The sequence below is a fragment of the Gouania willdenowi genome, chromosome 6, assembly GCF_900634775.1.
Source record: "Gouania willdenowi chromosome 6, fGouWil2.1, whole genome shotgun sequence".
NCBI lineage: Eukaryota > Metazoa > Chordata > Actinopteri > Blenniiformes > Gobiesocidae > Gouania > Gouania willdenowi.
The window spans coordinates 32,854,409-32,869,011 of NC_041049.1; the positions used below are offsets into that span (position 1 = coordinate 32,854,409).

At 40.8% G+C, this 14,603-nt stretch overlaps 1 protein-coding gene across 1 annotated transcript in view; it reads right to left on the reverse strand.

Annotated features, from left to right (window-relative positions):
- Positions 1-354: 354 nt before the first annotated feature.
- shisal1b (shisa like 1b) overlaps positions 355-14,603 on the reverse strand; it is an 81,453-nt gene continuing 67,204 nt past the window's right edge. Inside the window, exon 5 of the mRNA XM_028451517.1 lies at positions 355-5,058. Coding sequence (XP_028307318.1) covers position 5,058 — 1 coding nt within the window. The 3' untranslated portion in view covers positions 355-5,057. The remainder of the gene's footprint in view (positions 5,059-14,603) is intronic.

Sequence of the window (14,603 nt, forward strand, 5' to 3'; positions counted from 1 at the left end):
TGGAGCCTTTGTGAATAAATGCTAAGATTGTGGTGAAGTGTGAGAAGGGTGCCTAAGTGTAATCTATAAATGTATAATACAATTTTCATTTTATTATTAATAAAAAAATATTTTTTTGCTATGTTGTATAACAGTGATATTCTGCATAATCTCAATGTTAATCTGCTCCATAGTTTGAATAAAAACATTCATTGAAAATTGAATATTTCCTGCTCTTAGGTGGCGTCTCTTGATGAGGGGGATGATGAAACATTTTAAACCCTCTTCTGTCTTCGGCCCCTTAGATGCAGAGTACAATGTGAGTGCGTCATAGCTGGTGGCTGTGTGATAAAATCAAACATTTCAACACAGCCGTTTAAACACACTGGAAAAGATAAAACTTTATTATTCCCTGTTGTGACAATACAAAGTCAACAAGTGCAATAACAAGCCAACAGAAAAATGTTCAGGTCAGTCTGACTAATAGCAAATACATAGCATTTATCATCATCGTCATCATCCACACCCGAACAGTGAGGTATTGAACACGACAGAATCCTGGTGGCTAATAGACTGTAAGGCAACTGTTACCATGACAACCTGGCAAGGAGAGAGTGAAACAGATGTGAGCTTTCTCATTCTTATTGTTTTTCTTTTAATCTGGGAAGAAATGCAAACAGGATTTACAGTGCAGCACAGAAAACACCCCCAAACCAACTGTGACGTTTTCATGAGAAACAGGATGAGGTTTCTTTTGTTGTTATTGATGTCAGAGGCAACATGACTCTGGGCCTGAAGACTGTATTACAAAAAGGGTGATAAGAGGTTTTATCTTATTGCCCTGAAAAAGCATCAGGTCTCCCCACTGATCCTGCACAGGAGACTAATTAAATCCCCTTATTCCTGGAGTCGCTGCATGGTGAAAACCTCTGTGGCCTGTTTGCTGCCTGTGTGAGAAAAAGAAGGAGGCGGGCAGCATCAATTGGAGCTTCTGCTGATCTCCAGACCAATTATTCCTCATGGCCGGGTCCTGCGAAAGCCTCCGGGTGCACATGCAATTAAACTTTAGAAAATTGAAATGGGAATTAAGTCACCGTAACAACTCAGCAAATTTGAATTCTATTGCTGATAAGCAAGGCTGTTATTTGACGTAGTCCTATTTGGGTTTTTGAAACTTCAGGAAACAGAGGAGGGAGAAGAAAGCCAGCTCCTTTCCGTTTACAACCTGTAGCTGATTATAAATAAATAAATGAACGTGGTTAAGCGTCACATTCCTGCATGTTTTAACTCATTAATATCTATATGGGGATATTTTGAGGGAACATTGTCTTCATTTACTTTGAATAAAAGTGTTTATAAATGTTGCGGCATTAGATTAATCAAAGGCTTTGAAAATAGCTTAGGGAACTCCACCTCCTGTCGTGCCACAGTCCTGCAAGACCTCTATCTTCTAAACGTGACTGTGCAGCTCTGCAGGGTCTGATCACGTAAGGTTATTTAAAGCAGGGAGGTACAGAAACGAACAGAACAGAGATCCTCTCAGACCAGAGAAGAACCACTTGTTTGGACTGATACCTGGGGCAAACTGTTAAACATTATTCAATTAACTTTTTATGGAAAAAATTAAATTCCACAGAATGTTGTTTGCTTTGATTTGAAAGTCAAGCAATGGGTATAGTTTGAGCCACTCTTTAAGTCTATATTCAGTAAATAAAGACCAAAGCTGTTCACTCATTCTCTGCCAGCCATTTTCAGAACAGCTACCCCCCCTCACTGCCAGCCATTTTAGAGCATTTTGACTGATTTAAAGACCCACGGAATATTTTTTACTGAGACAATATTAAATTTGATTTATTCTGAAAGATTACAGTCTCTACTTTCATCAAAACAAATGTTTTTGTTTTTAGCTTTTTTCATTCTTTAGTAATCAGCAGTTGAATAGAGGCAGGTTTCACACAAATCGCCAATTTCTGAGAAAAAATGCTTTTTCTGAAAAAAAGTGACTTTGAAAACAATACTGTGTCTTTTATGACACCAATCGGATGTTGAGATCTAATGTTGTATGATAAAGTGCATCAAGGCATCACAATTCAATGCAGGATTTTAGGACCAGGGCAAGCAGATGAAACTCTATTGTTAGTTCAAGGTCATTCATTTTCCTGCGAAGTAGTTTAGTTATTTTGACCAGCTGCCATTTGTCCTTCCTTACATCCTGGGTTTATTTGCTCCAAAAATCTTTTGGTAAAGACTAATCTGTCCCCTTTACATCACTTAATGTAAATCTCTCTAGCACAGCAGCAGGATTTCAAATTTCCGCAACAAGTTTAGTTTTAGTCTAAGTTTGAATTAATCTTTTAATCAAAAATTAATTATGGTTTAGGTTTAGCGCCTTGCATCACAACTCAGTCACCATTGGTGTGTGAATGGGTGAGTGCAACTACATTGCATTGCGCTTTGAGACTACAAATATATAAAGCACTGTATAGATGAAATCCATTTATCGAAAACCTGTAGTCTCAGGTGACTTAGTCTGAAGAAGACCTTTATTCAACTCAAATCATTTCCTTTATTCATTCTTTAAAGCTGTAGTATGTAGATCCTGAGACTTGTATAGAAACAACCATGCTCACCCTCCACTCCCTATTTCAAATCCTATCGTCCCTTATCAGTATCCTTGTGAACGTGCTCAACTGTGGAGCTCTTAGTGACTTTTTCTCAATAGAGACTAGTGACAAATGTAGGGACTTTATCTTGTTATTGGAGAGTTTTCTGATGTTTTAGAGACATTAAAACACGTATCACTTGCTGCTGTGAGCACAGTAACTAGAGGCGCACAGCGCCTCCTCTGCCACAAGTAGCCACAGCGATACCAGCTGATCAGACAGACACTCCATGTCCAAACTGTAAATGAATTGTACATGTTCTTTCTGGATATTCCTCTCTTAGGTTTACAAGCAATTTATCCTGTCATCACTGTTCCTCTAACTCGGTATGTGGGGCAGACTGTGAGCGGATTCACAGCGGACGGCGTGCAGTCCGCCTCACATACTGAGTCCGCCTAAGTATATTTGTGCCTAGACTGTTTATTCTCTATGTCGGTCTTCTTTTTTTGCTTGCTTTGCTGTATAACTGATGTGCCTAAAGCCGCAATAGGGACTTCTGCTGGAATGTCTGCCATTGCACTTTTACTATCAGTGGTGTGAATACGCCTGACTTAAGTCGAACAGCCAATAGTAACACTCAAAACAGCTCATGGAGCACTCTGTTTGTAGAAAGATCTCTGATTGGCTGAAATACAGCGTCAAGCTCCTTGATTTCTAAAGTCTAAATATAAAGCCAAGAGAAGGAGAAGATGTTCACTATCCACTCAGAACACTTTGTATTACATTATGCTCAAAGGTGATTATGGATTTTTGATGAAATAACACCCCAAAAAAACTGTACATACTGCAGTTTTAACTTCAGTTCTCCTCCTGTCACCAGGGGCAGATCCACAGACCTTTGTCTAACTATAACTTCTGATTTGCTCAATTAACATCACGTCCTGTTCCTCGACATCATTCTGCTATTACCTCAGAATTAGTTACAGATCAGACAAAATTAGTTTTAGTCAACACAATCAACACTGTACCTGCAGTACAGTGTTAAAAAATAAACAGTGATAAATCCCTTCCTGACGGTCTTTACTTCTTATAAACATGGTTCTTTTTGTTCAGGCAATGTTTACAGATCCACAAACAAACCCAAAAAGGTTAATCAGTGAAAATTGTGGTCATTATATTTGAATATTATCTGTCAGAAACCAGAAAGCAACAACATACCTTATTTGACAATTCAATCCTTAACCATGGTGAGGGGCATGTTTAAAAAAATAATAAAATAAATTTCACCGATGCACTGTTACAAGGCCTTTTAGAATTTTTTGTAACAATAAAAACAGAAACTTTTACATGTTTTTGTTACCAAAATGACTGAAATGTAGAACATTGGTTTGATTAGAAAGTTTTGGATAATCACAGTGAAATCACAAAAGTACACTGAATAAAAAAAACAAAACAAACCTTCATTACTTAATTATGATGCCTATCAGTTTAAACTTTGACCTTTCATTTTTTCATTTCTTGTGCAAACGTGGTGAAAGTTTTCCTGACACAAATCCCTCTGAAACTGCTCTGTGCTCCTCATGACGCTCTTCACATTCTCAACCGCCGATCAGGCTGCTTTATGTTATTGCTGACATCTAGGTAATTAATAGATTTGTTTGTTTGTGATAATTCTTATGATGGCAATTTATCTGCAGTCATCCTCCATCGCTGCAGGGTAAATTAATGGATCTTCCTGTTTTTAATATTGCTAATGGAGTTGCTTCCTGGCAGCTCCATAGTGAGCATGAGGATGTAACCAAACAGCTGTACGCCCGCATTGATCAGTCTGAGTTTGATTTTTATACTCATGGTTAAAGTTATGTTAGGCATTTTGCTTTCATGATCCCTGAAGAAAGGAAGAATGGAAAAGACTGCAAAAACTCTTTCTGATAACAAAACACTTTAATCTAAAGAGATGCTCAGCATCAACTGTTAGCCACTCCTATATTTATCTGACTACTCCACATAAATAATCACCAAATAGAACCACAACTGTGTCTAATTGCTACTGAACACAAAGTGACAGCAGAAAGATAAACATGTTACATCTGTTCTAACAGGAGGCACTCTGGCCTGCATGTACAGCTTATCCAGTTCAACTTGGACTATGTGTGTGTGTGCGTGTGTGTGTGTGTGTGTGTGTGTGTGTGCGTGTGTGTGTGTGTGTGTGTGTGTGTGTGTGTGCGTGTGTTCTGGCAGTAGGAAGCAGCAGGGTAGTCCTTTGTTTCTGATCCTGCTTTAGTCCATCCATGGGTGTATTGTGCTCATTGGACAAGGGCAGTAGTCCCTTTCTAACTACAACATTATGGCTGGCCCACATCTGGAGCAAAGTCTGGGGTCCAGAGGCGGGGTAAGGGCTGAGGGACAGCTCATCTGGACTGTGTAAGGAAAAAAGGTGTTGCTACTCAGGTGTTTGTCCACTCGCTGCAAAGTTCTGTAAACAAAAGGAAAAGGATGAGCATCAGCATCACAGAAACAATGCAAGACACATTGATGATAAAAACACATTTACAAAGGTTTCCATCCACTCTGGTTGTTAAATCAAACCTCTGATTGAGACGTGAATCATTCACTCTGGTCCATTCATAGACATTCTCTTCAGAGTGAAGTTGCTGGCAGGCTGCACACTGTGGGCCATCAGCAGACCATCACACACCCTCACAATTACTCGTACAGCCACTTCAGAGCAGAGATGGGCCTTTATTTATTTATTTTTATTAAGGATTAAAAAGAAAAACGAGGGCCACCATTTGCTGATCGTGGATCTGCTTTATATTAGGACTGTAGCTATTGAATATATCAGTAATTGAGTATTCTAATGAGGGCGCATGGAGGCTTAGTGATGAGCACGTCCACCTTACAGAAAAAAAATTCTGAGTTCAAGCCCTGGGGTGGACACTTGGGTCCTTTCTGTGTGGAGTTTGCATGTTCTCCCCGTGCTGCAGAGTTTCCTCTGGGTACTCCGGCTTCCTTCCACATTCCAAAAACATGACTGTTAGGTTGGTTTGAGTCTCTAAGGCTGCGTTCACACTGCAGGCAAATGTGGCCCAAATAAATTTTTTTGGGGTCAAGTGACCAGATCTCATTTTTCAAAAGCAGTGGGAATACTCAAATCCGGCCCATATCTTATTTTTTCAACATCGGACTGGCGTCCTGTCCAGGGTGTACCCCCCCACCAAACGCTTAATGAGAGTTGGAGGTAGGCACCAGTAGACCCCCGCGACCTTGAAAACAGGAACACGCGGGTCTGAAAATGGATGGATGGAGTATTCTAATAAACATTAAAAACTTAAAAGATTGAAACACAAATGGAAGGTTTTTGCACATTCAGTCTTCAGTGAGCAGAAATGCATCCATTAACCTGTAGCTGTGCTTTATTACCTGTCATTGGTTTTACCCCCAATTTCCACTGGATGCACAATTACTATGTATCTGCGGCATACAGAGGTGTACAGATATTAAGGGTGGGGAAAAGAAAATACCTTTTATGATTTCTTGTGATTTTTTGGGTGCCAATTTTAATAATCAATTCTGCTTCCCAGAATCGATTTGTTTTGTTTTTTTATTGTTTTTTTTTTCACATTTTTGTGGGCGACCACTGGGTGGCGGTAATGCACCAACAAGTGAGTGCAAACTCGAGGAAGACTTGCAGCAGTGTGGGATTTCTCTTTGGCGGACAAACAAACAATCATAATTAAACCTGCACCTGTGTGATTTAAATCAACAGTATGGATATACTTTTGATCGATTCCATGGTGAACGGATTAAGACATGACCAACGCTGTCTTAAACTCTGCTCTGGACAAGTAGCGTATTGTGTAGCACAACGATATTACTGCTCATCTAGTCCGTCACCATCCGGTCATAAAGCTATAGCAAGCAGGACACTCGACAGCAGACCAACGAACCCTGGATGGGATAATGAATAAAACTATTCAGGTGATGAAGCTAGTCAAGGTGGCTACGCACGTTATGTCAGATGAGGCGGACTCAACCCTGTCCATCATAGTGTGTGCTGCGTCGCAAAGCTGTGTGTGTAACAATAGGAACTATTGTTAAGATGTGAGTTGCTACACGGACGATGTATGTGTGAACACAGAGGGAGAAAGCAGTTGGTTACAGCCCAGTTATGTACCTGTGTGCAAGTTCTGATTAAAACTGGAATACCCAGTGGGGTTCAACAGATATTCTGTGGTCTTTTGTATATTAAGAGCAGAATATAACATGGTGGCAGCGGTACCAGACATCTCCTGAGTGACAGAGGTTCCACAGCAGTGACTCCTTGAGTGCAGCGTGACGAGCTGCAGACCAACTTCACTGCCTTTACTATGAATAGATTAAAACCACCGCAAACTTTGTGCCTGGACTCCGGAAATCTGTCGAGGACGTGGAAGATCTGGAGGGACGAGTTTGTGCTTTATGTGGATTTAACAGTGACAGCTGAGAATGAAAAGAAGAAAGTTAAACTTTTCAGCTATCTGGTCGGCGAAAACGGGCGAGAGCTACTCAACACGCTAATGGGTGATGTAGCACATGAAGCATGGAAGTTGTGTGACATAATTGAAAAATTTGATCGTCACTGCAACCCTGGTATTAATGAGACTGTAGAAAGCTATCGTTTCTTCACGAGAGAGCAAGGGGCAAATGACAATATTGACAGCTATATTATGGAGCTGAAGTTGCTTACCAAAACATGTAATTTTGGGACATTAAGAGACTCACTCATTCGAGGCAGGATTGTGTGTGGACTTAATAATGTAAGGATGAGAGAGACACTGTTGAGGGAGAAGAATCTGACGGTGACATGTGTACAGCTTTGCAGGGCAGCAGAGTTATCCAGAGAGTAAAGCCATTACAGGACCCAAGATGGATGAGGTACATTTAAAGGAGAAATACAACACGTGAAATGATCAAATGCAAGTTTTGTGGAAAAACACAAAAAAGTAAACAGAAATGCCCAGCATATTGTAAAAAGTGCAAAAAATGTGGCAGAGAGAACCATTTTGCAGCCAGGTGTAAAATCCCCACAAAAAAGAAAGGCAAAAAAGCTAGCGAGGCCATGAAACTGATAAAGGTGCAGTATGAAATTATTTTGGCATTAGACAGTATTGTAACGTCAGAAAGACCAAACATTGGACAGTGGTCACTTGAACAAATTAAAGCTGAGTATGTTGAGGTGTTCACTGGAGAGGCTGTCTTTAGGGTGAATACAAAATTGAGACAGACAACACTGTAAAGCCTGTGCAGCTGCCAATGTTCCTGTCGCCATGAAGAAGCAGTGGAGCTGCAGGATCTGCAACGCAGAAACATCATCACACCTGTGGAATGCAGCACAGACTGGATCAGTGGAATAATTTTGGTAACAAAACAAAATGGGAAACCCAGAGTATGCATTGATCCAAGACCACTAAATAAGGCACTGAAACGCAGTCACTTCCCATTACTAACCATTAAGGACATTCTTCCAGATCTGTCCAAAGCTAAAGTTTTCACAGTCTGTGATGTGAAGAGTGGTTTCTGGCATGTTAAGCTAGAGGAGCAGTCCAGTTATCTGACAACTTTTGCAACACCTTTTGGTCGTCACAGATGGCTGAGGATGCCGATGGGGATCAGCACAGCTCCTGAAATCTTCCAGCGAAAACTCACAGAAGCACTGGAAGACCTTCCTGGTTTATACATCATTGTGGATGATGTGTTAATCACAGGTCAAGATGAGACACAGGAAGCAGCAGAGGCTGATCATGACAAAAAACTGAGATTGTTCCTGGACAGGTGCAAACAAAAGAACATCAAACTAAATGCAGACAAGTTTAAACTGAGAAAAAGGGAAGCTGCATACATTGGACACCTTCTGAAGGCTGATGGACTAAGGATCGACCCAGAAAAGGTGCGTGCAATCAAACAGATGCCAAAACCAACAGATGTGAAAGCTGTTCAAAGATTACGTGGTATGGTAAACTATCTTGCCAAGTTCTGCCCACACCTCTCTGACCAGTGTGAGGTGTTGAGACAGTTGACACACAAAGACTGCAAGTGGAACTGAACTGAACAGCATGAAGATGCGTTTCTGAAACTGAAAGAAACCATTGCGAATGCTCCTATACTAAAGTATTACAGCCCAGAGGAGGAACTGACAGTACAGTGTGATGCGTCAGACAGGTTTGGGTGCAGCACTCATGCAGAAGGGTAAGCCTGTCGCATTTGCAAGCAGAGCACTAACACCAATGGAGCGAGGGTACGCTCAAATTGAGAAGGAATTTTTTAGCAATGGTTTTGAGCATGGAAAAAATTCACCAGTACACATATGGTCGCAAAGTTACAGTTCAAAGTGATCATAAACCATTAGAGATCATTGTGAAAAAAAACACTTCTGAGTGCTCCTAAAAGACTTCAGTGAATGATGTTGTGCATTCAAAAGTACGATTTAGATGTGGTATATGTACCAGGAAAAGAAATGCTGCTAGCAGACACCCTGAGAGGGCATATCTTCCTGAATGTTTAACATTTGGTTCAGTGGAAGCTGAAATAGACTGTTAACATGATGCAACACTTACCTATTTCAGAAGACAGGCTCAGTGCAATAAGCTTTGCAACAAAAGAAGATAAAACACTCCAGACTCTCATCACATTGGTTCTCAAAGGATGGTCGAATGACAAAAAGCAAGTGCTGAGTGAAATGAGACCATATTTTTCGTTTCAGGAGGAACCGAGCTATCAAGAAGGGATTCTGTTTAGAGGTGAGCGTGCTGTTATGCCGGACACGCACTAAGGAGAGACATCATCGAACGTCTGCACTCATCTCATCTTGGTGTTGAAGGATGTTTACGTCGGGCTCGAGAGTGTCTACTGGCTGGACATGAACGATTACATGTGGCCAAGTGTGATATCTGCAGGTCACTGGATTCCAAACAGCAGAAAGAGACTCTACTCCCACACGAAATCCAAAACAGACCATGGGTAAAAGTGGGCACAGATTTGTTCTCATTTAACAACAAAGATTATCTTGTCACAGTGGATTATTATTCAAATTTCTGGGAAATAGACTATTTATCTGATACAAAGTCCACTACAGTAATTAAGAAACTAAAAGCCCACTTCGCCCATCAAGGTATCCCAGTTGTGGTCATCTCAGATAATGGGCCACAATTCTCTTCATATGAGTTCCAAAGATTCAGCAGGCTGTGAGAATTTCAACACAAGACCTCCTCCCCAGGCTACCCACAGAGCAACGGGAAGGCTGAGTCGGCCGTGAAGACGGCTAAGAGACTGATGAGTAAAGCTAAAGCTGCTGGTCAGGACCCTTATCTTGCAATCCTGGACTATTGCAACACACCATCACAGGGCCTGGACACCAGTCCAGCACAGGGGTTACTCAGCCGCCGCACCAGAACACTTCCTCCCACTAAACCAAGTCCTCTCAACCCAAAAGTTGCACGAGCGCATCAGGACCTGAAAAACAAACAACATCGCCAACGTGCCTACTACAACAGGTCAGCCAAAGATCTTGAAACACTTGATACAGGGGACTTTGTGAGAATACAGCCACTGGATCACCACATTGTCTGGAGAGCAGACAGGATACAACGACAGATTGATCATATGAGGTCCAGCTGGACTCAGGTGGTGTCATAAGAAGGAATCGGAGACATCTGAAACGCACGCAAGGGACAAATCTGGATAATCTGATCGAAGAACTTCCTGACCCCCATCACTCAGAGACGGGCCCTCCACATGCTGTCTCTGAAGAAGCTACAATAGCTGAGCCTAGTGACACACCTGTCACCACTAGATCTGGTCACAAAGTAGTGAGACCAAGACGCTATGAAGACTTTACGACCTAGTTTGAGAGGAATGAAAAAAGAAAAGAGGGAAGATGTGTGTGAAATAAATACAAAGTTCATGTTGGGTTTATGTTGAAAGTAATAAATGCACTAACTGTTTGGTATGCTAAGGTTTTAAGATAAATGCCCTTAAGTTTGTGAATTTATTTTTGGTTAATTCATATGATGCTTATAGAAAACAGGTAGTAGGTTACAATTTCAGTTCTGCAAACAGAAAGGGGCAATTTTAGTTTATTACTGCCAAGTAACAGTTACAGTTAAATGTTGAATAATTGAGTGGTACTGTATATGTGTATATTTCCCAGTATGTAAAACATCTAACTTTTCAAAAGAGAAAAGATGTAACAATAGGAACTACTGTTAAGATGTGAGTTGCAACATGGACGATGTCAGTGTGAACACTGAGGGAGAAAGCGGTTGGTTGCAGCCCAGTTATGTACCTGTGTGCAAGTTCTGATTAAAACTGGAATACCCAGTGGGGTTCAACAGATATTCTGTGGTCTTTTGTATATTAAGAGCAGAATATAACAGTGTGCATCTGAGGTGTGCGAGTCAACTGCAGCTTGTTACAATTAGACTCTGACAGACGTCAAAATGATGTCCAAGCAGGTCAACTATTGTAACACTGTGTCCAACGTAAAGCCACTGTTTGATCCACTACAGAGTAAATAACAAGTGTAACATTGATAAAAGATGAGGATGATGATGATGATGATGACGACTTCTGTGCGCTGATCATTTCTGAATGTAAGAAGTTAATAAAATCAGGCTTTCCACAAAAACAAACATTATTCTGTCATTAGTATGAGGGGAAAAAGATTTTAACACTGCAATACATTGTGACTTCTCTGTTGGAGCAATCTAACTACCAGCATGTTGACCAGCTCTTGTTTCTACACAAAAACCTAGACACTTCCAAGCATTAAGCTTGATGAACATTAAAAGTTTCAGTTGACTAACTTCAAAAAGTTATGTCCAAATGTGTTGTTTTTTAGGGCGACCGTGGCTCAGGTGGTAGAGGGTCATCTTCTGATCGAGAGGTTGGGGGTTCGATCCCAGTACCTGACTATGTGTCGAAGTGTCCTTGGGCAAGACACTGAACCCTAAGTTGCTCCCAGTGGTCGATTAGCGCCTTGCATGGCAGTCCTGTCCCACTGGTGTGTGAATGTGAGAGTGATTGGGTGAATGAGCTGATATGTAAAGTGCTTTGAGACTGCTTCAGTGTGGTGATAAGGTGCTATATAAATCAAGTCCATTTACATGTTTACCTTCTTTCTGATTGAGGTTTTATTTAGTTATTTATTTCAGTCTAAATAATAATAAATCCCTGAATAAATAATGATAAATCAGTGAATGTGATGTTCATTGTTTTTTGGAATTTGTGACATATTTCGAGAAGTTTAGGATTCAACTTATATGTTTGGATAAAGAAAAAAAATGCGATAATCATCACTGTAGAATCGCAATACTTGTAGAATCAGAATCACAATTTAAATCGCATCTGCAACCAAGAATAGAAATTAAAATCAAATCGGGACAAAAGGGTATCATCCAAGCCCTAAAAGATATATCCGACTCAAGTAGAAGTACTGTTACTTGACTGAAATTGTACTCAAGTACAAATAAGTCATACATAAAATAATCAAGTATAAGTAAAAAGTAGCTCAATTAAATACTATTCAAAGTCACTTTCACCCCCCCGGATTTATTTTTGGTAATAAATCTTGCCTCGGTTCCCTTGTATACAGTAAACATCCCATGTATAAACTTCAAAAGGAAGACTGGGTGGCAGAAGATCGTATTTCACATATAAATATTGCACTTATCCATGGTTGAATCACAATAATCTCCACTGCCTGGACTCGGGATTTTCCCTCAAGACCGTTCGAGACCAATAACAACAATAATAACAAGGAGAAGAACGGGATAAGACAATCCTTTATTCAATCTTTAATCCACCCCGTATAATGACCGCAACCTTCCTTAATGTGACTGAGTGACGTGTGTGTGTGTGTGTCTACGGTGTCAGTTTGGGCCGCAGAGCGGAAGGGAGAGAGAAACTAATCACCGGTAAAAAACCCAGTAAAACTCCAGAAAACAATCACCAGGAATAAATATTTGCTCCTTGGTAAAGATAGTAGCTCTAACAACTGGTACAATGATAAACTGGTGATATTACAGCCTGTGAATGCTGTACGGGGACACATTTACTCAGCCTCTGGGTCCGAGCGCCTACCGTCCGGTGAAGCCCGTTCCATTTACCGAGGTCCGTGTGTGTTTAATAAGTCTGTGTGTCTGCTGGGCGTGGGCTTCGGCTCCTCCGCTGGGGTATCGGGCAGGGAGCTCTCTGGGCCCTCCCCTCGGGGGGTTGGGCGCGGGGGTGTGGGGTCTGGGGGTTGGGGGTTGGATCGGTGGCGTGGTGCGCTGGGTCCTTGGCTCCTTGGGGCTTTCTTGGGTGTGTATGTCACATGACTGTTCCAGGGTTTGAATTTGTTTTATTTAGTTTCACCATGTTATTTCTTGGCAGAAATGCTTTTAAACACTTGCTGTACATTCAGCTGACATAAAAATCTTGTTTTCAAATATGGACAATACTTGTGAATTTATCAGTAGCAGTAGTAGTTTTAATATTTTAGTAAATTTTTTGCAGGCACCTTTTTTCTCCGTCAAATGTATTTAAAATAAACTAAAACTAAAGAGAGATGTTATTTAACTGTCGAACCTTGTCATAATTTTATTTATTTAAACATATTTCGGCTTGTCTTGGTCTCGGTGCATTCTGGTCTCGGGCAAGTCTTGGTCTCGGATAGTGTGGTCTTGAACACAACACTACTAGAAACTACTCTAAGCATTTAGCCTTACCTTTGCTTTTAGGACCAACGGACTTTACATACAGTGACTTCCTTCAAAATAAAAGTCATGTCAGTAATTTAATCCTCATTTTTTATTGACCTCTCACTGGCTGATCAAGAATAGGCATTGGGCAGAAAACCACTCTAATGGTGCTAGATTTTCTGCTTTAAACATCCCAATTTCTTTTTCACTGCAATCTGTGGCAAACGTCTAATCTGACCTTAAGAAATGAACCTTTTCTTTGTGCACCATGTTTGTCTGCAATATCAGACTTCACAAAGCTGCCTCATAACTACTACTCTGTTTTTCATTTTTCTCTTGCACACTGACTCACTCTGACTCATAATGAGCTCCTCTGTGCTGATCCTTGTATTATCATATTGGTTAACAGATCTGCCAGAAACACTAAATTAAAAACAATCCTGCATGTGTGCTTTGTTCGGATGTACTCAGATATTCAGTAGTAATTCTTGTATAAAAAATGTTCTATTTTATTAAACATTGACTGCTCCACTTAAAATAAATCTAATAAATCGGCAATTAGTAAGGAAAATAATACATCACCATATTGATGATTAAACCCACTCAGATACAAAAGTGCATCAGCTTATCTATGACAGGATATTTTTTCTGCTGCACTCCAGAGAAAATGACTAAATTGTAAAGTAAATGCGTGGCAGCACATCTAATAAGACGATCACAAACATGAACAAAAAAAAAACAGGAAAAGTATCCATTGATCGAGTCAGAGAGGTAAAGGCGTTCTCCCGTTAACAGAATCCATGCCAGCTGCCTTTGTAGCTTCCATGATGCTAATTAACCAGCAGCAGATGAAGAGTGTTGGTGTAATTGGACAAGGTCTTGGCATGTCGAACCGTGCATAGACAGGCCAGGAATAATTTCATAATGTACTGTTCTATTATTACCTCAGAGAGGCAAGCAGTGAGTTCAAAAAGGGATGTGAATATGTACGAGACGGAGCTTGGCTTTGATCAGACTCTGACAGAGGAGGAAACGATGCTGGTTTATTTTTCTGAGCTGAGTTCTGAGTGTAGGTTGGAGGGGCATGTGGGTCACCTGTGACAGCAGTGATGAATGACAGACATGACTGGTAGCGCTGAGTCACACTGGTCTGGCTGGAAAAGGCGGTGCTACGACAGTCAGTGACTCAGATGTATGCAGATTAATGTGGTGATAGATCTCATCTCAACATGAACCAGTGGCACTCACGCCTTTACTCAGCTTGGCTCACCACCAGGTGTTAAAGAGGAGGTGGCTACTGAGA